The sequence below is a fragment of the Belonocnema kinseyi genome, chromosome 10 (assembly GCF_010883055.1).
Source record: "Belonocnema kinseyi isolate 2016_QV_RU_SX_M_011 chromosome 10, B_treatae_v1, whole genome shotgun sequence".
In the NCBI taxonomy this organism is placed as follows: Eukaryota; Metazoa; Arthropoda; class Insecta; order Hymenoptera; family Cynipidae; genus Belonocnema; species Belonocnema kinseyi.
The window spans coordinates 91,116,808-91,143,701 of NC_046666.1; the positions used below are offsets into that span (position 1 = coordinate 91,116,808).

Below are 26,894 nucleotides of genomic sequence, written 5' to 3' on the forward strand. Positions count from 1 at the left end.
GGGGGGGGGGGGTCAATTTTACACAAATCTAATGCCTTCTCTGATGAGAATGTAAAAATCATTAAAAATTTTCACAGGAATATTAGGAAAATTAATCTTTTTTTTCTAATCTTGTCAGACATTTAATCTTCTAATCTTTACAAATTATTCAGATTTTTTCCGATGATTTTTTTTATTTCTGCAAAATTAAAAACGTGCCTTTAAAGTATCTCACATTCATTGACAATTTTTGAAATCTTCTGTAATGTTTTGAATTTTTTAAAAATAATTTTCTAACATTATTTTAATTATTCCTAGGAATCTAAAAGCTTTTTTTTCATTTTCGTGAAACTTTACACAACGCTTAAAAATCTTTACAAGTTTTAATTATTTTCGAAGCCCTTCAAAATCTCGGAATATCTCTTAAACTTACGCAAATTTAAAAGCACATTTTGTAAACCAATATAAGCTTTTAAGAAATTGTGCAACAAAATTGCGTTCCTTATTTTTTTCAAAATTGTATAACATGGCAAAATTGCATGAACTTTCATTCTCTTAACACCCTAAAAATTCAGTGTACTTAAGGGCATGCTTTTCTGTGACCACGTGACGAAACTAATCCCCGGTTATGAATATTTTTTTTTGGTGTTCACTGTGTCCACATGGATTGAGATATCGTGTTTAAACTTTGACAGATAAAATAAAGAGCACTAAAAAACGTTTGCATACATCAATATATTGGTAATTTTGAGGAAAGTTTATTTATAAATTGATGGAATAGGATGGTACCATTCGAGTTATAGCACTTTGCAGCTCATTTTTTGTTTGATCCATTTTAGATTTGTTGATTCGCTCACATTGGGCACTGACACCAATTTTATACTAAATCGTCTAAACCAAAAAAAAAATAATATAAACAATAAAATTTGCACACTCGTTGCAAATCAACAAAAAAGTATCTGCACAAACGTAACCTATCATTATTTTTTGGGCATTTTTAGCGATTTCTAGCGGTGAAAAAAAATAAACTTTGAACCTCGATAAAGTCGAGATCAAGTGATTAAGTTCGTTCATGAAATTTTTGTGTAAAATGATTTACATTTTTTTGGTTCTGAAAATGAAAGAAAAATGTCAAATTGGAAAGATAGCAACACAAGCAATGTGCTAAAATTTACTCGTCGGAGTTCTCCAACCAACTTCCATAATTCTTGACGTTGAATCGATCAGCTGATAACTATTGTTGACAGTGAACCAACCAGCGGGACTCAGCGTCGGACTCGCCTTGTCCAAGTTTCTTTTTTTCTCCGCTAGAAATCGCTAAAAATGCTCCAAAAATAATGATAGATTACGTGCGTGCAGATATTAAATTTTTTATTTGCAACGGATGTGCAAATTTTATGTCTTATATTAATTGTTTTTAAGGTTTAGACGATTTAGTCCAAAAATTGTGTCAGTGCTCAATATACGCGAATCAAAAAATCGGAAATGCTTTAAACCAAACATCTGCAAGGTGCTATAACTCGAATGGTAATATCCTACTTCATCAATTTATAAATAAACTTTCTTTAAAATTATAAAAATATTGATGTGTACAAACATTCTTTCGTACACGATATCTCAATCCGTGTGGACACAGTGGACCCAAAAAAAAAATTCATAACCGGGGACTAGCTTGGTCATGTGGTCACCGAAAACGAATCCTGAAGTGTGGGGAGATGGGCCTCGGTTTCGTGCTCGTGCATTTTCGGTACTGCACGTGGCTGACCGATGCAACATGTAGCAGAGCCGACTCACCGACACGCTAAGTGTGACTGTGTTTCTCCAAGATGGGAAAGTGGTGGGGGCCGAAAAGAATTTCGAAATTCGGTTCTGGAGGTGCTAGTTTAATGGACCTTCGAAAATATTGATTTGAAATTATAATTGTAATTATTTGATCGAGCTGGAATTTAGAATTGTTCGTCCTCGTTTCGAAAAACAAATTCCATATATTTACAAGTTAGTTTACAGGTATATTATTAATGAAAGAAACAATAAACAAAAATCTCGACGAAAATTATAATAGGAAATCAAACTCAAATAATTTCTCAAACATACGAAATAATAAATATAAGGACTCGTATAATAATGAAAATAGAATCACTGCGCGTAGTTACGGCGTTTAGCGTACATAGCGCTCAAAAGGAGCGTCCGCTAGAAGTCAGATCACTGCATAGTGCAATCGCTATTCACACAATGAGTTTACGCGATTTGTAGTATGACGTTTTCAGTTAAAGCGGATAAGCGCGTAAGTTTTTTTAATGTCAATAATGTCAGTAATGTGGACATTCAATTTTAACTTTTACACTGATTTGAGAGTCATTATCCCCTCGCGATTTTTGGAACTTTTTTCAAAAATATCTTCGAGACGCAGGGGTTTCATTTCTAGAAAACTTGGAATTTTAATGAGGACCACTTAATAAATCGTTTTATAAAAAAAACGTGCATTACCACCTGCTTATTACGGTGTAAAAGTTCCAGATTGCAATAGTATTTGTGAGCAAGTTGTTTCGAATAAGTCATTAATTTACATATTTAGTAGATGTGTATGTTTAGTTCTAGATATTTTGAATGTCCTTGTTGCCTTGCTTTTAGTTTGATTTGCATTGTGTTGCAATATACTTTAGATCTGATGGAGCATCTTTGGGAGACTCATGGCCGCCGATTGAGTGAGGCCGGTTTGAGACGAGGATCAGGTAGGTTTTTGTGTTGCCTTAAAATTTTTTTTTAGTTGCTAATCAGCACTCAACTGTGGCCAAAAATTTCTTTAGAGCAATACATTATGTACAAAGTGTTTGGGCACATTTCCTTAGACCAGTTGAATAGTGTCGAATATTGTTGAATATTGAACTATTGATTCATACTTTACTTCAAAGACAAATATTTAGACAGAAACTGAATCTACGACTTTGCAAGTAGAGCCTTCTGAAAGGTTAGACATTTTTACGTCGCATTAGTCCACGTTGAAAGTATTTTAATGAACGAAACACAAAACATATTTAGTTTTGAAGTTTAGAGTTTTTTTTAGCTAAAAGAACACTTTGAAATCTTGTGTTCAACTCTGCCAAATCTAGAAAAGTCGGCCTAAAAATTTGGAAAAACCATAAGGTCAAGAGGAAATGCTATTGTTTAAATCTAAATCAACATCATGATTAAATATTATTCAATTGCTGAGTACTTATACAAAATATTAACTCTTGCAATAATTATTTTTGGTAGTCAAAAGTCCGAGATTCGACGTTAACATTCATTTTTTCATAAAGTGCAATTTCAGATACAATTAGATATTCAATGGAATATAAAAGAATCTGAAGTTCCACCTTATACAAAAATTCAACTATGAGCGCCTGCAAGGAAGGGTTGCGTAGCCTTTTAAGATCTTATTTTAAGTCTTAAGAGAGTCTTAAAACAAAATATTTTTTACCCTACCGATAGAAAGTCTCAGAATATTCTCAGGCGAATTAGCCTGGCCCATTTCAAGCTATCTGGAGAGCCGATTTGAATGATTTCGTCTCAAGAAATAGTAAGAAGTGTGGGTCCTTTTAAGAGTGTTGCGACGGTCATATAATGGTCCTATTGTATTCCTCACGTAACGAGCGGGCAGAGTTATTTACAGTAGTTGGCCGTCACCAAGCAGAGTCCCTTTAAAAATTTTTCTTTAAATTATTATTCAATAATTATTGACACTTTTTTTAATTGACGAATTTTCTCATTATACATATTTTATAATTATAACTTAATTACTTTTATACTATTTTGGAGTTGAATTAAAAAATGTTGTCTGTTTTGGTGTATCTCATTCCATTTACAAGATACGTTGTATTCATTCCAATTTTAAACTTAAAAAAAATTTAGATATCTGAAACAATCGAAATCAGTAGATTCCGAATTAATATGTTTTCGACTGTTAAATTTAAAATTTTAAAAATCTATTTCTAAATTTTAATCGGAAAGCTCAACAAAGGAACTTTGAGTATCGGCTACTCTATTGAGATAGCCTCTCTGCTTGTTATTGATGATCGAATTCTTATTTCAATTTCAGCCTCTCTGCTTTTTATTTATGATCGTATTCTTATTTCAATTTCGGAAAGAACATTTTGAAGCCTTCAGACCATTTAAACGAGCTACCTGGACTTTTCAAAATATCTACCTGAGTGTCTGCGGAGAATTTCTCACAGCTTCACAGAGCCTGACAATCTTCATTATATATTCTGAGATTTCTATTGGTTGATTATTTCATTAAAAATGGTTGAAAAAAGATATATATACCTGAAGAAGAGTGACCACCTATCACTATCGGGGAGATGCAAAATGTATTAGGAGACATGATCTGGTCCGCTCCGGGACAAGATGGTATTAAGGCCTTCTGGTGAAAAAAGTTTCCCTCAAACCATCAGCATTTATTCCGGAGTGCTTAGTGGAAGGGCGCTCAATACCCCTGCCAAAGATGGGCAACTTAACTTACCCGAAGAATTACAGGCCAATTACTTGTATTAACAGACTGTATAAGATCTTCGCAGCTATCCTAAACAAACAACGCGGATTGATTACCGAAAAGTTTTTGATTTAACCCCCCATAGATTTATCACCTGTCTTTTGGAAAGCTTAAAGGTTCATCCGCACATCGTGAGGTGCATAGAGAGATTGTTGCCGATTTGAGAAACCAGATTTACTATCTAGACTGGAAAACATCGTGTGACAATTAACAACTTCACCTTTCAGAGAGGTGTCTTTCAGGGCGACGCCATGAGACCACTCCTCTTTTGCCTCACATTATTATTACTGTTTCCTGCACTTCGCCATTCCAAAGGGTGCTTTTGCGTCAAACCTGGAAATCGAAAGCATAAGTTCACTCATGTATTTTCAATGGATGATCTCTTAAAGTCTATGCTAAACATGAAGCGCAACTACACCTAACTTTAGGGATTATTGAGGAATACTCTCAGGAAACTGGGATGGATTTTGTGTTAAAAAAATGCGCCAAGGTTTATTTGGAGCGGGAAAAACTTAATGGCATTCTCGAAGGCCCTGAGCTCGTCGACAGAAGTGATATACGACACCTTGTCGATGGCGAGACCTATACATACCTGGACATGTCACAAAATCGCATTAAGGACATAAGATCTATAAAGGATACTCACTGAGGCAGATAAAAACGTCTCATTCGTCAGATTTGGTCTTCCGATTTGTCAGAGAAGAACAAAGTATCTGCAACAAAAATGCTTACAGGACACATAGTTGCAAATGGACGTGACCCTTTTATTAAAATCGTCAGGAAGCATGAAGAAGTGGGTAAAGGAGCGTCTCTGTACAAAGCAGTGGATGAGGCCACTGAAACAATCGGCCTTGACTTCAATATTAGAGATGAGACAGAAACATCAAATCTTATCTGTCTAGAGAATTCACTCCTGAAATCCCGAAATAAAAAAGCAAAGGAGGAAAAATTCTCTGAACAGCTTCTCGACAAGAGGATGCACGGCATCGTCCATAGAAATGTGGAGAATCAGGCGATGTCGTATGAGCCAACGTTTAATCATAGATGCAGAGCATGACATGCACACCCCAAGCATCTAGGATCTACGTCCAAAGGCACTCTTACGGCGTTAGCCTTAATGCCGCTCCGCTAATCGCTCCTAGGGAAATAGAATCAATTGTCGACAATGAGAAGTGCCGCATTTATGCAAGCTTTATATTCTCGACAATTGTTTCTGTTGCGCACTCGAGGCCTGGCATAGTTCTCCTTTACTTCGAGAAACGAACCATGTTTGTCATCGAGTTTTTCGCACTAGCTGACAAAAAGATCATAGCGAAGGAGAATTAAAAGAATGAGAGGTATAGCGATCTTATAAGGAAATTGCTATGGTAATACCCAGAATATTCTGTTAGCTAATCTTCCTTATCATCAGCGCTCTTGGAAGTACCAAGCTTTCACTAGTTAATAGCCTGAAAAGCATTTAGCTGGGAGCAGGTGCAGTTTTTCAGATTAGCATCCGCTCCTGGCTAATTCGACGCAAAATGTTCTAATCTTTTAAAAGATTCTACTTCCAAAGCCGTAGATTCAGTTTCTGCTCAGATATTCGTCTTTGGAGTGAAGTTGAAATTTGCTGACGGTCAAGGGCAATGTACCTAAACTTTCTTTCGATAGTGTATTTGAAATATAATAATAGCAAAGCGAAAGTTTCTTATTTTTCGTGATTCCTAATTTCAATTTTGGAAAGTATATGTATAAGTAATTAGTTGCAATTCATGTGTCATCCAATATCTCTTTTTTCAAGATTGGTAGTTTAAGGAAATTTTTTATAAACCTCAGTCAACAAATTGATTTGCTTGCTTTCTAACAAATTTTTTGTTCAATAGTTGTCGAATAATAAGGTGCATGGTTTTCAGCCTGATAGATTTTAGATTGTATCAAAGCTAAACTTAGTATTATAAAGAAAAAACAGCACAAAAGAGATGTGTTGTAAGTTATGACGTTGCACTTGTAATATTTTCGATCGAAAATTTAACTTTACTTTAGATAATGTGAAAGAAAAGAAAAGCATTCAACTATACATAAAGTTTAAAAAATTGAGAATACCGTCAATCTAAAAGTGTTAAGACAAATGAAAATGTGTAACATGTTATTTGAATCCTGAACAGATAATAGCGTGGTTCTGACGGAAGACACAGACAGCTTTATAATAGGTGATCGAGTATGGGTCGGTGGTACAAAACCTGGACAAATCGCATATATTGGCGAAACCCAGTTTGCTCCAGGCGATTGGGCTGGCATAGTACTCGACGAGCCTATCGGTAAGTTCATTTAATAATTAGGGGCTGAAGCAAAAATTATATTAAACAAACAGAAAAAAGTTCAGTTCAGTCAGCAAAATCGTCTGGTTATTGATACTTCATTTGGTTTATTGACATTGGTGATTTTATGAAATATTTCGTTAATTTCACTAAATATTTTGTCGATTGCAACAAATTTTGTTTGGTTAAATTCACCAAATTACACATTTATATGATCTCAAATCAACCAAAAAGGACCACGCACCAAATTTACAGTAAATAGCTTTGGTGAAAAGTTAAAAAAATTTTTTTTTTATATATTATTGAATCTGCATAGCAAAAGTTCTTGACAAAAAATTCATAAAAATGGGTAGTTTTTCGACAAATACTTGTAAAAGTTTCAATTTTTACGTCTATTTTAAAGGAAGAATGCTTATTTTAGTGATATGTTTTTTTTTCTTAAAAACTCTTTGATAGACTTGGCTAAAAGCTCCCATTTTGTCGATCAGACTTACCGAAAAAACACTCATACCCACGAACTACAGAGATTAATCATTTTTGGAGTATGCAACATGTTTTAGGAGTATTTTCATACCTTAAGCATCCAAACATAGAAATCATCATTGTTTAATAAGTAAAATCCATATAGATTTTGTATCCAACCGCTAAGGTTATATAATACGGTTATATATATCTAATACGGTATAATAAAAATAATAATAAGAAAGCCAAGCCTAAGTTGTGCGATGAGGCTTTGGTGTACAAGAATCAAGTATTTTGATCATGGACAACTTAGCAAGTGACCGATGTCACAAAGAAGTTTTCCGATGGTAACCACATGGAGTTCGGACTAGATAAATACAGAACAGTACATTTAATCAGAGGGGAATTAGGGACCGCAGAGTTAGAGAACGTGTTCCAAAATGATATCGAGGCAATGGCTGCGGGCGAGTCGTTTAAATATCTGGGTATTCTTGAATCTAAGGGTATTCAGCATAAGGTAGTTAAGACAAGCCTAACGACTGCCTTCATTACGAGACTCAGATTGATTATGAAGCGTTTTCTCGGCAAACAAAATCAGGGTAATAAACACCTATGCCATCCCGGTGCTCACGCACGCCTTCGGGATCATCAAATTGTCTAACACCGATCATGAAAAGTTAAACAGAATTTCCGCGTAGAAATGACGAAGCTCCGAATGCACCACATTAATTCAGCGATTGAAAGGGTAGTTTTACCCCGATATAAAGGAAGTAGGGGCGTTGTAGATGTCAAAAAACTGTGTAAGTCACAAGTTATACAGTTGCAAGACGATTTTAACAGCTAACGAGATGTTGCGCTTTGCATCACAATTTGTAAAGTGGAGCTTGACTACACGCCCTTAAATTTTTCTGCATATGAGGCCTTGGATATCAGAGCAGAATCTATAGAGGAATTAGAATTACAATGGAGACAAAGCTATCAACGGCGAGCGCCCCAAAACGTTACATCAACATGAAGTGGCTGACTTAGAAAGGGTGTTCTATATCCAGAAACGGATTGATTTGTCATTGCGATACATAACAAGGCTGTCAGCACCAGAAATTATCGCGAACACCTGTGACATCAAGACGTCGTTGACCAGTGCAAATTATGTGAAGATACCAACGAATCCATCGAGCACATTATTGATGGTTGTCGCGTAATGGCCCAGCGAGATTATATGCACAGACCACGGTCGTATACACAGGTCCGGAGACTCTCGTGGAGGGGGATGTTCCATTATTGAAGCTTTCGGTTAATTCAAAAAATTGCCGCTAAGACGTAATAGTAGAGTAGTGTCGGTTTAATTTGAATTTTGAATGTGATCAAATCAATGTTTTTGAACATGTCTGTTTGGCATCATTTCTTAAACGCGCATGTTGCATGTTGCAAAGGATGTTGCAAAGGATGTTGTGCATATTGCAAAGGAGTACAATAGATAATTCGCCCTTCCTTGTCACATTTGGCACACTCTCTAATAATATTCTCATCAAAAAAATGCATTTCACATACACGTGCTGTAGATCAGAAAACAATAACACCGGACATACAAGATTCCCATTCTATTCGGAGTATAGGAACACTGGGCAATTTGAATGTAGATATTTTTTCTTTAAATTTGTTACTGTTTCCTTCGCAATGAGGCATCGAACGCGCAAACGGAATTTTCCTGCAGATTGCACATCTGCAGTGGAATGCATCAATATTCTTGTTGTGTCAGTGTCACTTCGACTTTGAGGCTAGAAAACGTGTTTACATTTTCAAATTTTTTACTACATGACCGGTGCGTCATGCCACGTGGTGGAAGAATCGCGATACTTTTTGGCTTACGTAAGGGAACATCCCCCACCACGAGAGCCCCCGGACCTGTGTATATGGTTGTGGCACAGACATAATGATGTAGCGGGCATTATAAATAAAAAAAATTGACTTGAACCTAGGAATCTTAACAGAATGGATGACTTTCTATAGAGACATTCCAATGCCCGTTTTAGAAAGCTAATATTACATCTTATATTAAGATGTTACTATCCAAACGGATCATTATATCCGAGCCAATCGACCTGATATCGTGATGAAAAAAAAGTTGGAAGAGTCTACATTATCGACATGGCTTGTCCACTCAACCGAAATTTGCACTCAAATAAGTATTGTGAGTTAAGGCATGGAGTAAAAACCATATGGAGGAATGTGAATCATGCATTTATTCATTGTATTGTGATTTCGGCTATAGGCACTGTGCACGCAAGATGCACTGAACATCTTCAACATTTAGGAGTAAGTCGGGTATTGGCAGCAGCTCAGAAGGCGGTTTTATTAAGCACCTGTCGCATTGTAAGAAAATGCCTCGACCATCAAGAAGCAAGTGACTAAAAACCTGTGAAGTGACCATCTAGTCAGACATAATCGTCCAAATACCTTTGGTTAGTAAACGTGCTCAATACGTAAGAATAATAGACATCAGCTTCCCTCTTAATAATAAAACGAGGCTCCGATATACTGAGAAGATTCAGAAATAGTCGGAGTTGAAGCAGGAGATCCTGACGATACTAATCTTGGAAGAGCTGGGATCTCGAAATTCGCTATACCTAATGCTGAAGGCGATATTGCTAAACACACGCCGCATCGCACGAAGTTTCCTGGGCGTATAAACAATGATAGCGGATGAAATCGCCTTTTTTGGGCATCCCGCGCACACGGCAAATGACTGATGATCACATTGTTGTCTTTTGACTTTTAATTATTAATTTTTCTGTTCTTTTTTTCTCTGATGGATGTGTATGTCCATGCGCGTATGTGAAGTTGCGTTTGTCTCTTGCCGTATGAATAAAATGAATATTTTGGAATGTTGGTCTCAGTCGTTGGCATTGGAACTACCGTTTATGAAAAAGATGTATCCTAATAAATCGGCACTCCAGTATGAATGTTGGTTCCCTATAGGGCTCTCCGGGGTGAACGTTTGGATCCCTATAAACGGGCTCTCCAGTATGAAAGTTGGATCCCTATCAACGGGCTCTCCAGGATGAACATTGTAAACATATAAACGTGCTCTCCAGGTTGAATGTTGATTTCTCCCGAGTATTTTATGTCTCAAATGAAAACATATGTTAGACCCTTTAAAAACCAATTTAAAATATTTCTCTCTCATTTCATAGTATTTAGATCTTATTTTAAAATAAAAAATTAAAATAGTTGCGTGATGAAATTTCGCTTTCAATTAGCTTGTAAAAATATATTCAAATATTAGAAGAAAAATGTTCAAAATTGTTTTTTTTTTCAAAAAGGATCCAAATGGTTGTTCTTAATTTTTGGTTTAAAATACCCGAGAGACATCCCCAAAACAGCATTATAAAGAAACCGGGATGTGCGAGCTATTTTAAAAGATAATTAGTTGGGTTAAGCGTAGGGTACTTTCAGGGCTTGAGTGCCACTTCTAAATTGATTAAATCTTAAAAAATAAGAAAAGTATTTTTTCTTCAAATAACATAAAATTGGGGTGCGATACATAAAAAGATCACATAGTCTCATGTGAAATCAACTTACATTTATAATAATTGTATAGATTTTTCTAGCAAGCTAAGAAATAAAATTTAAACATGCAGAAATATATATTCCGACGTAATCAATGCCATTTTTATTATTTGTAAAAAAGTTTAACTAAATTTTTGTTTTAGGGAAAAATGATGGTTCAGTTGCTGGTTCTCGCTATTTCCAATGCGAGCCCAAACGGGGTATTTTTTCGCGTCTTTCTAGACTCACCAGGCAACCCTTGGCAGATGTAGCCAATATGTCTCCGAATTCACCAACTGAAAGTACAAGATGCTCCCTCAACAAATCCGTGTCTCCTTCGCTAAGTAAGACCCGAACCAAGTACAGTTCAAATCGTGTGTAGAGAAGAGCATGATTTTTAAACTTAATACTACCATCGATATCTGTCACTTGATATGTACTTTTTTCTGTACTTAATTTTCTCTGAACTATTTATGTTATGTTAGCGTAGTTTAGTTTTTAGACTGTCCAATTCACCCCCACCTACATCAACTTTTGTATAATTTAATTACAATGACCCTTGAAAGTATGCGTTAAATAATCCCACTTTAACCGTAAAGTATAATAATAAAGCTTTTATTTTAGATATTGATACAAGAAACTTGCGTCCGAATCTTGGTTTCAGAAGGCTTTTTCCTAATCCGCTTCTACAATGAGTTTTATGAATCGTAGATCTGAAAAGGAGCTTCAAACGCAGTTTTGTTAATGTAATGTTACTCTTCGTTAGAAAAATTAACGATAAATGATGATAAATTTTTATTTAATAAACATTGCAATCGACAATTGTGAAGCTTTTTTGTTTACTTAATTAGAAAGTTGATGTAGGAGTCATTTTGGTAAAAAATTATTGTTCTTGGTACAGTGCATTTATTCACTTATTGCTGGAACTTCTTATTCTTTGGGTAAATGAGTAAATCTAGGATTACATTACAGGCAATATATTTTCTTCCAAAACATAAAAACTGCTGTTATTCCAGTTTAGTATTTCAATTTTTTAAACGCACTATATGTGTTTTTATTAAGAAACAACTTTAAAGAATTTTAAAGAATTTTTAACTGCTATGAATGAGTTTTGCACGTATACATATTTTAATTGATATGGGTCGCTGCTAAAAGGTTGTAAAATTTAATTCCGATTCGTTTTATCCAATTTAATTTCTTTATACATTTTTCGAATAATACTAACATAAGATAAAATATACTTACATCGAAATAGTTTTTAGTCTCGTCTTAGCAAAGTTAAAAAATGTGAGTCATTTTTGTTTAGAAATAGGAAATTCAAATTGAAAATTAACTAACTAAAATTGTGTAATGATGGAAAAATTATTTTTTTGGCGCGGCTCGTATAAATCATTATGGTTAAGTTGAACAATCTACAAATTTTGAAGACAAATATTTTGGACTTGTAGCTGTTTATAAATGTTTCAAAGTATGTTCCTAAAGTTTTATTTTCACATTTTAGTTGAAGACTTTTATGAAGTCAATTATTCTTCACTCTGCATTTTTTAATAATAATTTACAAAACTTGTAAATGTGCTGTTATTACCAAAATTATTTTTGATTTCTCAAATGGGCATTTTCGTTCTATTTTTAGGTTCGAATTAATGGAAAAAAATTTCTATTTGATAAAAATCGTAGTAATAATTTAACAAATTTTGGCAACGACCTAGATCAATTAATGAGTTATGTATTAAAATATAATGTTTAGGAGCATTTAATTGCGAAAAAATATTGTTTGATGTTTTGGCTATAATTCGCGCGCTGAGAAAATTTTCAAAACCAAGTTTACCAGTGGCTTTGGTAAAATAATGTCCAATCCAATGAAAGCTATTACAGCCAAATATTTGAAATAATTTATTAAAAATTTAGATGTTTCGTTTCCACCATTACTCTTTCTCCCTCATCTATAAGAGAGAGACGAAATTTTTCCGTGCTGAGTGAGTGGGAAGGCGTAGTGGTTTGAACGATACATCTGGCTCGGGAGTAGACAGGACCAAATTTGCCCTCGCTAAAGACCCCTATTCTAGAAGCCTCTTTTCAAAACGTTTGATAACGAATGTTAACAAATATACTATTTTGTTTCGAATATATATATATATTTTTTTTTATTTGGAGAACGATATTATTTGAATTGAATTTGGCGACATTTTATATTTCATAAATAAAAAACATTCTTTTTTTTTGGGTAACAATTAGTAGTTCGCCAACACTTTTCGTAGTTAAGTAAGCACGACAATTATTTTGTAAATTGATCAATCGGATTTGTTAATTGTTAGTAACACATTTTGTTTGCAACTTCTTTATATCTTTTATTGTGTACATTGTTTCTGAGTAAAGACACATAACACTAAACTATTGTCCTCGTGCAGACACGTCGACTACAAGCCTTTCGTCGGTATCTCACAAAGAACTCCGGATAGGGGAACGAGTAATAGTTTCCTCTAGCCAAGGAAGTAAAACAGGAGTTCTTAGGTTCCTGGGTACCACTGAGTTCGCACCTGGAGAATGGTGCGGAGTTGAACTGGATGAACCTCAAGGAAAAAACGATGGATCTGTTAACGAAACGAGGTTTTGTGGTTTTGTCTTTTTTTGTCGGCGATTTTTTCATATGTAGTGACTTGTTCTATTTTAATTTCATCAGCATTGATACCATGACTTTCAATAGTTTGTTTAATGAGTTTTTTGTGGGATGGGGATCCACATGAAAAGAGCCATTAAAATCGGTTTTTATTTTTTGCGTTTTTTTTTGTGTCTGTTTTACACAGGAAGGAAATCACGACGCGTTTTCCGAAAACCGTCCATTAGAGTCCTTTTTATCAGGATGCCCATTTTTATATATTTTAAAATGATTTATACTTTTCTAAATAATACATAGTAAAGAGCTGTAAACGATCGCGTTGCAGTTGCAATTTTTTATATAATTTGGGTAGGGTTTAAAATTTTTTTCATGTGTTCATCCAGAGAATATTTCTTCCGTAGGATTGTTTCTTGACTTTATAATTAGTCAGAATTACGGTAAAAAAATGTCAAATTTCAACATTAAGTTAAATTTCTTACAGTGTACTTGAAAATTAAAAAAAAAATAATGATAATAGATTCAACAAGAGTTCGTAACAGAACATTGAAAGATCAAAAAAATTATATTTGATTTATGAAACAATCCTTTTTATGCATCAGAAAAATCTTTCTATGACACATATTTAGAAAGACAATTCTTAAAAGCTACTCTTTCATTTCCAATAATCATAATTTTTTAAGTTAATTGCTTTCTTTTTTATTAAGCTACAAACATAGGCATAATAAGCGTACGCGGCGACGAGACGAAAAGTCTCCGAAAACCAGCCCCGATTAGCGCTTACACATCACAAATGTATGTTATCTCTTTTTTTTTTGCAGTTCGCACTAACTCAAATTAATCCAAAATAATCTGAAGCAATTTTCCAATCTTCTCAAATCCTTTTTAATCCGTCTTTCTACCTTAAATTAAATTTTAATCTCAATACATGTCTCAACCCGAAATTCAATCCGAATGGATCCAAGGCTCATTAATCAATCCTTCTTCATTCATGTAGCAGCACCAACTTCAGTATGAACACATCCGGAATCTATTTTTCAATCCGTGTCTCCAATTCTCTCAAATGAATGGGACTTGTTGAATTCAATCCGATGAATCTGACGATAAGTATGAATCCAAAAGAAAACCGAATGAATCTCACACCAATCGGAAACAAACTTCCACTCTATCCGAGTGAACTGAAAATCAATCCAGCCTTAACTTTCATTCCTTCCAAATACGGGTGTATATATAAACATGAATCTTAATACACCTTTTAATCGTTTTCAAACCGTGCGCTCAACAAAATTATGACACTTCTCAAAAAAAAACAAGGCCTGTCCAAGTGGTTTCCAAGATAATTCAAAATTTTGATTTTTTTCCTTTTGAAAATCTTTTTATTGGGTTAATTTGTGGTGACTGTGGACCACCCTTTGTATAAAACCAATAATATTTTGTTAGTTTTCGCTTATATCACCGTTTTTAAGATAACTTAGAAACCCGGGATGGAATACCCTGAAAATGTTTTCTCTTTTCGCGTATCTCTACTTTACTCTGTTAGTTGTGGGTGGTCGAAGATCTTTAACAAACAGTGCAAATTTGTTCAGTTCTCGCGCATCTTTTACCGTTTTCAAGATAAATCAAAATTATATTATTCGATTTTAAATTAGTCTATTGGGTTATTTTGAGTTTGTCGAAAACAGTCCTGCTCTGCAAACTCCTTAACATTTGTTTGTTTTTCATGTATCTCTGATCGTTTGCGATATAATTAAAAAAAAATTATTATTGCTTAAAATTTAAAAACAATTTGTATTAGGTTAGTTACAATTGTTTGGAAATACCCTTCTGCAAAATGCCTAGAATGGAATTAGTTTTCACGATTCTATGAACGTTTTCAAAATAAGTCGTATTTCAGATTTTTAAATTTTATAAAATCTATTTATGGATTTAGATCGAAATGTCCGAGAATTATGCCCCTTTTGAAAATTTTGTCGGTTTCCGCTCCTCCCTCGCCGTTTTTAAGATAATTAAAAATTTACATTTTTGTGGGGTATTTAAAAAATCCTTTAATTGGGCCTGTTTTTGTGTAGAGAATGAAACGTCCACACGGATTGAGATATCGTGTTCAGGATTTAGAAAGTTATACAGAAAACACTAAAGAGCTTTTGTATTTATCAAAATGTTTCTAATTACGCAGAAAGTTTTCTAGTAAAATACTATAGGAATAGGAAATAAACTTTTCACGTCGATAAAGAAGATGCATCAATTTAAAAAAATCGGGGAACATCTTAGAAGGTGATACTCGAAAATCAGTCTAAACCTCATCTTGAGAAACGTGCACGTTGCTGGTGTTGATATGTTTCCAATTTGAAATTTATCTTTCATTTTTAGGGCCAAAAATATGAAAATCATTTTACACAACAATTTCATGAACGAACTTAGTAACGTGATCTCGACTTTATCGACGTTTAAAGTTTCTCTTTTTCTCTGCTAGAAATGGCTAAAAATGCTCCAAAAATAATGATAGGTTACGTGTGTCCTTACCGATTGAAATCGAGCATTCTCAAGCGCAATAGCCTGGCCCATTTGAGTCTATAAGCAGAGTCGATTTGAATGATTTAGCCTATGAGATAGTCTGAGTGATTTGGGTACTTTTCAAGGTCCTTTTAGTGGTCCTTTTAAGAGTGGTGCGATGGTAATATAATGTCCCTTTTGTATTCGTTACGTACCGGGCGGGTAAAGTTATTTACAGTACTTGGCCGTGGCTAATCCGCTCTCCGTTTTTAAATTTCTCTTCAAATTATTAACACTTTTTTTTTTAATTGATGAATTTTCTCATTAAAATTATTTATAATTATAACTTATATACTAATATACAATTTTCTAGTTGAATTCAAAAATGTTGTCTTTCTTAGCGTATCTCATTCCACCCTACCGATAGAAATATCTGAGTATATTCTAAAGATTCTCTAGGGTCAGATATGCTCAGAGAAATTGTTCACAGGCACTCAAGTAGATATATTTAAAGGTCCAGGTAGTTCTTTTAAATGTTTTAAAGGCTTTAAAATGTCCTTTCCGAAATTGAAATAGAAATACGATCATAAATAACAAGCAGAGAGGCTATATCAATAGAGTAGCCGACACTAAAGGGCCCTTTGTTAAGCTTTCGGATTACAATTTAGAAGTAGATTTTTTTAATTTCATAGTTAACAGCCTAAAACATAATAATTCGGAATCTACAGGTTTCGATGAGTTCAGATATCTAACTTTTTTTTTAATGCTTAAAATTGGAATTAATAGAACGTTTCTCGTAAATGGAATGAGATACGCAAAAAAAGACAACATTTTTTAATTCATCTAGAAAATTGTATATTGGCATATAAGTCATAATTATAAATAAGTATAATGAGAAAATTCATTAAATTAATAAAAGTGTTAATAATTTGAAGAGAAATTTAAAAAGGGAGAGTCGGATTAGCGACGCCCAACTACTGTAAATAATTCTGCCCGCCCGGTACATGGCGAATACAAAAGGAACATTATATTACAGTCGCGCCACTCTTAAACGGACCACTAAAAGGACCTTGAAAAGGAACCAAATCTCTCAGACTATCTCAGAGACTAAATTGTTTCAAATCGACTCTGCTTATAGTCTCAAATGGGCCAGGCTATTTCGCTGGAGAATACTAAAAAATATCGGTAGGGCATTTACGACAAACGTTGTATTAATTCCAATTTTAAGCATTTAAAACAAAAGTTAGATATCTGACATCATTGAAACCCGTCGATTCTGAATTATTATGTTTTGGCGTAATTCAAAAAATCTGAAATGCATCAACTCTACCGAAAAGAATCTCTTGAGTATATTCTAAAAATTCTGTAGGGTCAGAGAAGCTCAGATAAATTCTCCGCAGGCACTCAGGTAGATATATTTTAAGGTCCAGGTAGTTCTTTTAAATGTTTTAAAGGCTTTAGAATGTCCTTTTCGGAATTGAAATAGAAATACGATCATAAATAACAAGCAGAGAGGCTGAAATTGAAATAAGAATTCGATCATAAATAACAATCAGAGAGTCTATATCAATAGAGTAGCCGACAGTCAAGGGTCCTTTGGTATTTCGATTTTTTTCTGCACTTTATTAGCTCATTACAGGACGAATAAAAAACGTTCAAACATATTTGCCCTCCGAGGAATATTTATTGCACAATAGCAATTAATAGGCGAAAAAATTGGAAAAAAATCCATGGGCCATATCTTCAAAAATATTATCTAAAAGAGAAATATTTTTTTAATTTATGAAAATAACAGCTAAAATACACACTTTTTATAATAAAATCTATTTCTCTAAAGTTAATACTTTCCTGGCAAAATTGAGTTTTATTGGGTGAAATTCTGCGGTTTGATAATAAATAGTAATTTTTAGTAAATTAAATTTATGTTAGAGACAATATTTTTGCTCAAATATATTGTTGCTATTCCCAGACACAAAGTTCCTGTGGAATTAAAATGAAATCGTTTAAACATAAGCAAAGACGCATGATTAGTCAATTACGGGTTTCAAATACTAACAACTTTTCTACAAAAAGTTATACATGTTTGAAATTTAGAATGATAATTCTCTAAAAGTACCATTAAAACAATGATGTTAAGAAAAAATTGTTTATACAAAAATTGTAACCTGTAGAACATTCTAAATTCCAATTATTTATCTACAGTTCTATATGCAGTGGAAACTTGGCACGAAGCTTAAGCAATATTAAATATTATTTAAAATTCAGTCATAGAATTTAAATTTCTTAATTTTTATTTATTTAGTAGTTATAAACTTCCCTTTTTTAAAGAATTCGACAATGAGCTCGATAAGTGACATTGTAAACTCGAAAGCGCTCATCTGGCCGGCTGGTTCGGACCCCATAATCGTGGAAATAGAAAATGCTAGCAGAAGGGTTCATGGGTCCATTCGGCACTGTGAAACTATTTTGCTGTTATAAGAAATAAGAATTTAATTAATTTCTACAAAAAGAATTTACTTTTATTTCCTTGAAAAACTAGAATCAGAATAAAATTAAATAAGGGTGAAAATTATTTTCAGTTTTTAATATTTTACAGAAAACTTAGGGTGAAGTTTCCTTTTGGAACTAGAAAACGTTTCAAAAAAAAAATATATAACAATAAAGTAATGGGAGACTTACTTCGAAATTATATATTTTTTCGAATCATTGAGATATTTAACTATTTTTTCTTCTACTTAGGAATGTCTCACTTTTTTTAATTTTCATTTTTGTAGAAAAAATTGGAATTGATTTAAAGGAAGTATGTGTATCTACATAATTCGGCTATTAGTGTCGAAGTTTCGGTATATTTTTGCAGATTTCAAATAAAAAATTTAGAAGCTGTTTAAGAATTATGAAAGGCGTGAAAAGGATAAAAACATTTTCAACCCTTGCTCGTTATCTACGACGATTCGACGCCAATGTTTTTTGACCTGGCCGGTCGCTAGCAAGATTCCCAGTTTACGGCATCACTTATAGCCCCATTGTCAAACTCTTCCAAAAAAAGGAAAGTCGATAACTATTAAGTAAATAAAAATTAAGAAATTTAAATTCTATGACTGAATTTTAAATAATATTTAAGATTGTTTAAGCTTCGTGCCAAGTTCCCACTACATATAGAACTGTAGATAAATAATTAGAATTTAGATTGTTCTACAGTTTACAATTTTTGTATAAACAATTTTTTCTTAACATCATTGTTTTAGTGGTACTTAAGAGAATTATCATGCTAAATTTGAAACATTTATAACTTTGTAGAAAAGTTGTTAGTATTTGAAACCCCGTAATTGATTATTCATACGTCGTTGCTTAAATTTAAACAATTTCACCATAATTTCACAGGCACTTTGTGTCTGGGAACAGCAACAATATATTTGAGCAAAAATATTGTCTCTAACATGAATTTAATTTACTAAAAATGACTATTTATTATCACACCGCAGAATTTCACCCAATAAAACTCAATTTTGCCAGGAAAGTATTAACTTTAGAGAAATAGTTTTTATTATAAAAAGTGTGTATTTTAGCTGTTATTTTCATAAATTAAAAAAATATTTCTCTTTTAGATCATATTTTTGAAGATATGGCAGATAGAATTTTTTTCTAATTTTTTTGCCTATTAGTTGCTATTGTGCAATAAGTATTCGTCAGAGGGGAAATATGTTTGAACGTTTTTTATTCGTCCTGTAATGAGCTAATAAAGTGCAGAAAAGAAAATCGAAATAAGTTTAATGGAAAATCATTAATCGGGAGTAATTAAAAAATTGATTAATTGCGAATATCTCGAGAACGCACAATCTGCCGAAGACGTACCACACCCATTCGGAATTGGGACTGAGACTGGGTATGGCGTCTAGACTAAAAAGAGAGAGCGGATTAGCCATGGCCAAATACTGTAAATAACTCTGCTCGCCCGGTACGTGACGGATACAAAAGGAAAATTATATTACCGTCGCACCACTCTTAAAAGGACCACTAAAAGAATCTGTAAAAGGACCCAAATCTCTCACACTATCGCCGAGACTGTATTGTTTCAAATCGACTCTGTTTATAGACTCAAATGGGCCAGCCTATTTCGCTAGAGAAAACGCAGAGATTTCTTTCGGCAGGGAAGTCAAAAATTATCTGCAAAGTGCCTACCGATAGAAATCTCTGAGTATTTTCAAGCGAAATAGTCTGGCCCATTTGAGTCTATAAGCAGAGTCGATTTGAATGATTTTTAGTCTCTGAGATAGTCTGAGAGATTTATGTCCTTTTCAAGGTCCTTTTAGTGGTCCTTTTAAGATTGGTGCGACAGTAATATAATGTTCCCTTTGTATTCGTTACGTACCGGGCGGGCAGAGTTATTTACAGTAGTTGGCCGTCGCTAACCCGACTCCCTTTTTAAATTTCTATTCAAATTATTAACACTTTTTTTTTAATTGATGATTTTTCTCATTATACTTATTTATAATTATAACTTATATACTAATATACAATTTTCTAGTTAAATTAAAAAATTTTTTTTTTGCGTATCTCATTTCATTTACGAGAAACGTTGTATTAATTCAAATTTTAAGCATTTAAAAAAAAGTTAGATATCTGAAATCATCGAAACCCGTAGATTCCGAATTATTATGTTTTAGGCTGTTAACTATGAAATTAAAAAAATCTACTTCTAAATTTTAACCCGAAAGCTTAACAAGGGACCCTTGAGTGTCGGCTACTCTATTGATATAGCCTCTCTACTTGTTATTTATGATCGAATTATTATTGCAATTTCAGCCTCTATGCTTGTTATTTATGATCTTATTTCTATTTCAATTTCGGAAAGGACATTTTAAAGCCTTTAGAATATTTAAAAGAGCTACCTGGACCTTTAAATATCTTTACCTGAGTGCCTGCGGAGAATTTCTCTGAGCTTCTCTGACCCTAGAGAATCTTTAGAATATACACAGAGATTTCTTTCGGTAGGGGTGCTATAACTCGAATGGTAATATCCTATTTTATCAATTTATAAGTGAGCTTTCTTTAAAATGATAAACATATTGATGTATACAAACGTTGTTTAGTGCTTTTTATTTAATTTGTCATATTTTTAACACGATATCGCAATCCGCGTGGACATAGTGAGCACGAAAAAAATGTCCATACCGGGGACTAGTTTGGTCACGTGGTCACCGAAGAGCATTCTCTTAAAAACCTGAAAATTTTGGTATAAACCGATTCCTTTCATAAAAAACCTGAAAATGTTTTTTAGTTCTCACGTATTTGTGACCCTTTTAGAGTTTATTCAAAATTTTTGATTTTTTTCGAATTTTAAACATTTGTTTACTGGTTTACGTTGAAGTGGCTAAGGACCACCCTCTTTTAGAAAACCTCTAAAAATGTTCAGTTTTCGCTTATCTCTCACTCTTTTCATGATAACTAAACTTTTTTTTTATTTAAAACAAAATGTTTTTATTGGGTTAGTTTATGTAGGCCAAATACAATACCCCCATGCAAAACCCTTAACATTTTTGTCGAAACCGATTCCCCTTTTGGACACCCTGAAAATGTTATCAATTTTCGCTTATCTCTCAGTGTTTTTAAGATAACTCATAATTACAATTTTTGGGGGGTATTTAAAAAATATTTTTATTTGATTATTTCGAGTTGTTCGAAGGCCCTAAAACTTCATTACTGGAAACTTGTGTCATTGCGAGAAACTTACTCCCAAGGCGTGACCCTACGCCTAAACACCCTAAACTCTGAAAACCTGCTGTAGGTTGAAGAGAATTAGCAATATCAATTTCAATAAGTGTGTCTCCTCCGCACTTATAGACGAAATGGATATCATAAAAGTTTAAAATAAAAATGTTTTGTAAAATTAACTATAAATAATTATCACGCTCCAAAATTCTGTACTTATTTAAAACAGTTAATTGGTTCATTGTTAAATATTAGAACTAATTAGTATTGAGAAATATTTAATAAATTAAATTAAACGTCTAATTTCTGTAAATTGTATTTTTTATTGAACAATGTTTTCAGGAAAAATGTCAATATTACAATAAAAGTATATTGGTGGATAAATTAAAAACGAGGAGTTCTGTCGAAAAATGCTTCAATACAATTCCGTAAGAATTTTTGAAAACACAAATTCCTCCAAAAATCTTTACTACTATATCGAGTACATGATGTCGATGAGAATTTACATTGATGAGCAAACAATGCAACTTCTCTTCATTTATATTTATATGAGAGTTGTACTCGGAAATTAATATTTCTCCGCATTTTGCATTATCGTTAGTCACAAATTATAATAGCGAATTTGTAATTTCTGAAATATGCTTCTTTTCTTGTAGTCGCAAGCTTGTCGAGAGTTCGAGGTTTAGTTTGATTTTTTGCTTTATGTTAAGTTTTAAGCGTTTGGCAGAATTTCTTTCTCACTGCGGTTTTCTTTAATTGCAAGAGACATTTTTCTTTTACAGTCTACAGAGAAATTTTCATCAAAAAAAGCTAAACCCAATGTGAGTTCACTCAGGCACCATAGATAATTCCCAATTTTATTCAAAGCCACGTTACAAATCTTTTCATTCAGAGAATTACAACCAAGAAGTCTTTATACTAGAGTAAGATCATTGTTTGCAGATGCTGCTGGTTTCGTTGCTGTGAACCACTCTCTTTGATACAAAAGAACAACAAAAATGCAAATTGGTCTGAGTTGATTGACTTCTCCAATAGTGTGCGTTAATTCTCCTCTAAATAAAAAGATTTTGAACGCATAGATAGCCTTTGCCATCTATCTTGCGTGATGAAATGATCCAGGTTTCTTAAATCGATAGGATATTTTTCTGTGAGGTTTTGCTCCAAGAAAAATGACTATCAGTTCTAAAACCTCTTTGTAGTCTCCTCGTGGATGTTTTTCCTGGAAGGAGAAATAAAATTTAATTACAACCTGTTATTTCTTCTCACTAATTACTGGTAAGTAAATTTTTAAAAAAAGTTAAAACATGCTAAGTATATATTTAATCTTTCAAAGATAAATTGCATAATATTTGTCTTTTCATTGGTAAGAGCTTCAGCTACGTCTCGATCATCCATGTCTGACTTAAAGTTTTCGCAATCAAGTGCAAGCCATTTTTCTTTAAAACGTTTAAAGATCAATACATCTGGTCCAGATGTACATCCCATACATTCCTTGAAAACTGATTTCGATGGTAATTACAGAATGCGATGACGACAAGCTAAATAGAGCAACGAACGTCCCAGTTTTCGTTCTAAAAGTAGGCAAGCGACAGTACATGATCGTGCTGTAGAAGCTGTGGTATCAAAGCATATACCAGAAATTTTTTCCTCAATTCGCCAAACTTGAAGTAACTTCATTATGGCACTTGCTTGAGCTTCTCCAGTTATACTTTCAATTTTGGAGAAACCTAACAGCTCATAGACATCAGCACTGGTTACGGAAACGGGGAGACGATCAGATTTATAATTTGGACTTTATAAATCTGGAAGAAGCTTCCCATCCCATTAAACAATTAGTTTTCATTTTATGGCTTCGAAGCTTTCCTGTATTTGAGCAGTAATGTTTCGTAATGTCTGTCTGCTGAGCATATATTTTCCAAGTCATGTGTCCTAAATTTCTCAAAGTAGAGCTAGGACACGTGCAGTTTTTCTGTAACTGCACCGTATTTTAATTTATCATTCGAATTGGAAGAGCCATTATTTTTTTTATTAGTATTACTACATTCTTCAGCCTCTGTTGCATCTTCGTCTTCTGACCAAGTGTAGTTACTAGAATCTTCCAGTAAACTGATATTATTGTCTGAAAGAGCCAAAAAAAAGAGTTATACTCCAAGCAAAATTGAAATACATCAATTACGTTAAAAATACGACTAAAAATAATAATAAATCAATTTGTTGAATAATTTCTTGTTATAGAAAAATGTTTTTCAAAACAAAGGATCGTTGGAAAAAAATATACAACCATTTACAGCCATTTTTTATTTTCAGTCATCCATGAACTTCGAGTTTAAGCAAAACTGGATGTATAGTAAGAATCGTAGTAATATCGGTCGTTGTATTGTCGCGCTCATCGTATTGTCGCGAGATTTTTTGCCGTCAAACTTCTTAAATGTAAGGATTTTGAGATTATCATTATGAAAATTATTTAGATTTTCAAACATTTTTAACTGAAGTTTACATTTTTTGAAAATTGGAGACTTTGGACAATTTCTGGAATTCTCTGAATTTATCAAAATTGACGAATTTCAAAAAATTAAATAATTGACCGAATTTACCAAATTCACTCAATATTTTCCAAATTTGTAATCATTGAAGAATATTGAAATTACTGAAATCAGCCAAATTATTCACTTTTCTTTCATTTTATAAAGCCATATTTTTTTTTTTAAATTTGGAAATAAATGTTCACATTGTTAAATACAACATTTTACTGAAGTTCCCAAATGTATTTTTTAACTATTTCCATCGGGCTATAGGAAATGAAGAATTTTTAGGATGATTATGCACAAAAAATGTGTTCCTGGATATTATATTTACTTTTTGTTTTATTTTTGCGTGATTCATGTACTGTTATGAACGACGAACGTTCGAGGATGGCCCATATGGCACCACTCGTAACGCGTGCTCGTGTACGATCATATCACTACGCTTTGATTTGTTACCTCCCCGCCAGCGCGCGCCGACAATATGACGAGCTTCGGTTCCCACCTCGCGGCAATACCACAAGTCCTACTGTTAATGCTTTCAATACCTCGACTGATGTTATCGACCCCAAACGATTGTCAGAAAATTCCTAAGCCCTCAGGGCCTTTTCTCCATGGGACTAATATGAACAAAATTTACTTAATTAATTAATAATAATAAATTTAAATATAAATAAATAATCATTTAATTAAAAAATATTAACAAATATTACACGATCATGTATAGCTAAGTAAATTGCAATAGTTAATTTGATTTTTTACATAACATTGATTGCTGAATTGTAATTAAGGGCATGTGATACTTAGAAAATTTTCGATTTTACCAGTTTTAGGTTCCTCCGGCTTTTTTTCTAGAATAATAAATATTCCCTACCGAAAGGAATCTCTGAGTTTTCTTTAGCGAAATAGCTTGGCCCATTTGAGTCTATAAACAAAGTCGATTTGAAACAAAATAGTCTCGGGGATAGTTTGAGAGATTTGGGTCCTTTTCAAGATCCTTTTGTGGTCGTTTTAAGAGTGGTGCGACGGTAATATAATGTTCCTTTTGTATTCGTCACGTACCGGGCGGGCAGAGTTATTTACAGTAGTTGGTCGTGGCTAATCCGCTCACCCTTTTTAAATTTCTCTTCAAATTATTAACAATTTTTTTTAATGGATGAATTTTCTCATTATACTTATTTATAATTATAACTTATATACTGATATACAATTTTCTAGTAGAATTCAAAAATGTTGTCTTTTTTGGCGTATCTCATTCCATTTACGAGAAACGTTCTTTTAAATTCCAAATTTAAGCATTAAAAAAAAAGAGTTAGATATCTGAAGTCATCGAAACCCGTAGATTCCGAATTATTATGTTTTAGGCTGTTATCTATGAAACTAAAAAAATCTACTTCTAAATTTTAATCCTAAAGCTTAACAAAGGACCCTTAAATGTGTCGGCTACTCTATTGAGATAGCCTCCCTGCTTGTTATTTATGATCGTATTCTTATTTCATTTTCGGAAAGGATATTTTAAAGCCTTCAGACCATTTAAACGAGCTTCCTGGACCTTTAAAATTATCTACCTGAGTGCCTGCGGACAATTTCTCTGAGCTTCTTTGGCCTAAAGAATTTTTAGTATATATTTAAAGATTCTTTTCGGTAGGGATTTTGTCTTCAGAAGTTGGGAAATGATAGCGAACATGCTAACGGAGGTCCTCACACACTTTTGTTGTAGGTTAATTCAAAAAAGTTTGAATTTAGCAAAATGTGATTAATTTGCATAGCGTTTAGGAAATAGTATCGATTTTTTCCGTGTTAGATTCCCCCGGCTTTTTTCCTATGAGAAGAAATATTTTGACTTCAAAATCTGGGAAATGATAGCGAACATGCTAGCGAACGTCCCCGCACACTTTTCTTGTGCTTTTTTATCAAAAAATTTTTGATATTGCTAACAACGTGCGTGTATATTTCGAGGTTATATGTATTACAATTCACCCGAGCATTACTTCCAAACTACACAATATTTTGACCGAAAACTTTGGACTTACAAATAAATATATTAACTAGTCTCCCGGAACTAACCTTGTTTGCAGCCAATCGAAAAAGTTTATTTCATAAATAATTTCCAATTATCGAAAAGGCAGAGATGAAAAGCGACGTAATCTCAAAATAATGCATATGCATAAAATTTGTATTTAGCACACTAAATTATTTTGTTATTATCCCTCAAAAAAGAGTCTGAGGACGTCCGTTATGATTTTAGGGCCAATTTGTATTTCGAATTTCCAATAGACTAGGTTCGATTCGGCCGTTTCTTACACTCGCCATAAACGCTCCACCTGTATAGTCTACGGTTGAACCTATAATTAAAATATCAGTTTTTCCTTACTTTTTAAATCCCTTTATTTAATATTAATCTTTGAACATATTAGTTGCTCTTTTCCAAATTTATTTAAAAAGTTTTAAAGTATACTCTGTAAAAGTTTCCCTTCAATGAAACTTCACCAAAGCCTGCAATAAGTCTGCAAATATTGCAATTTTGATAGATTTCTCCTTGTTGTACAATTGTTAAATAATATTTCTGGAATATGAAAATTTGACAAGTTCCATCTTGAAATCTCGGAAAACAGTGGCCTTTTTTGGATCACTCTAATATATATATATATATATATTCGGTTCGGTTTTGATTCCTCTAGAATCAAACCGAAGGGCCTATGACAAAGCCACCGAACGCGTCCTCGGGTTGCGGATAG

The 26,894-nt window shown here is 33.3% G+C and overlaps 1 protein-coding gene across 6 annotated transcripts in view; it reads left to right on the top strand.

Annotated features, from left to right (window-relative positions):
* LOC117181915 (restin homolog) overlaps positions 1-26,894 on the top strand; it is a 143,660-nt gene that overhangs the window by 52,035 nt on the left and 64,731 nt on the right. For all 6 annotated transcript variants that reach the window (XM_033374939.1, XM_033374940.1, XM_033374938.1 and 3 more), the window contains exons 2-5: positions 2,643-2,711; positions 6,655-6,807; positions 10,983-11,162; positions 13,227-13,425. In XM_033374939.1, coding sequence (XP_033230830.1) covers positions 2,648-2,711; positions 6,655-6,807; positions 10,983-11,162; positions 13,227-13,425 — 596 coding nt within the window. In that variant the 5' untranslated portion in view covers positions 2,643-2,647. The remainder of the gene's footprint in view (positions 1-2,642; positions 2,712-6,654; positions 6,808-10,982; positions 11,163-13,226; positions 13,426-26,894) is intronic.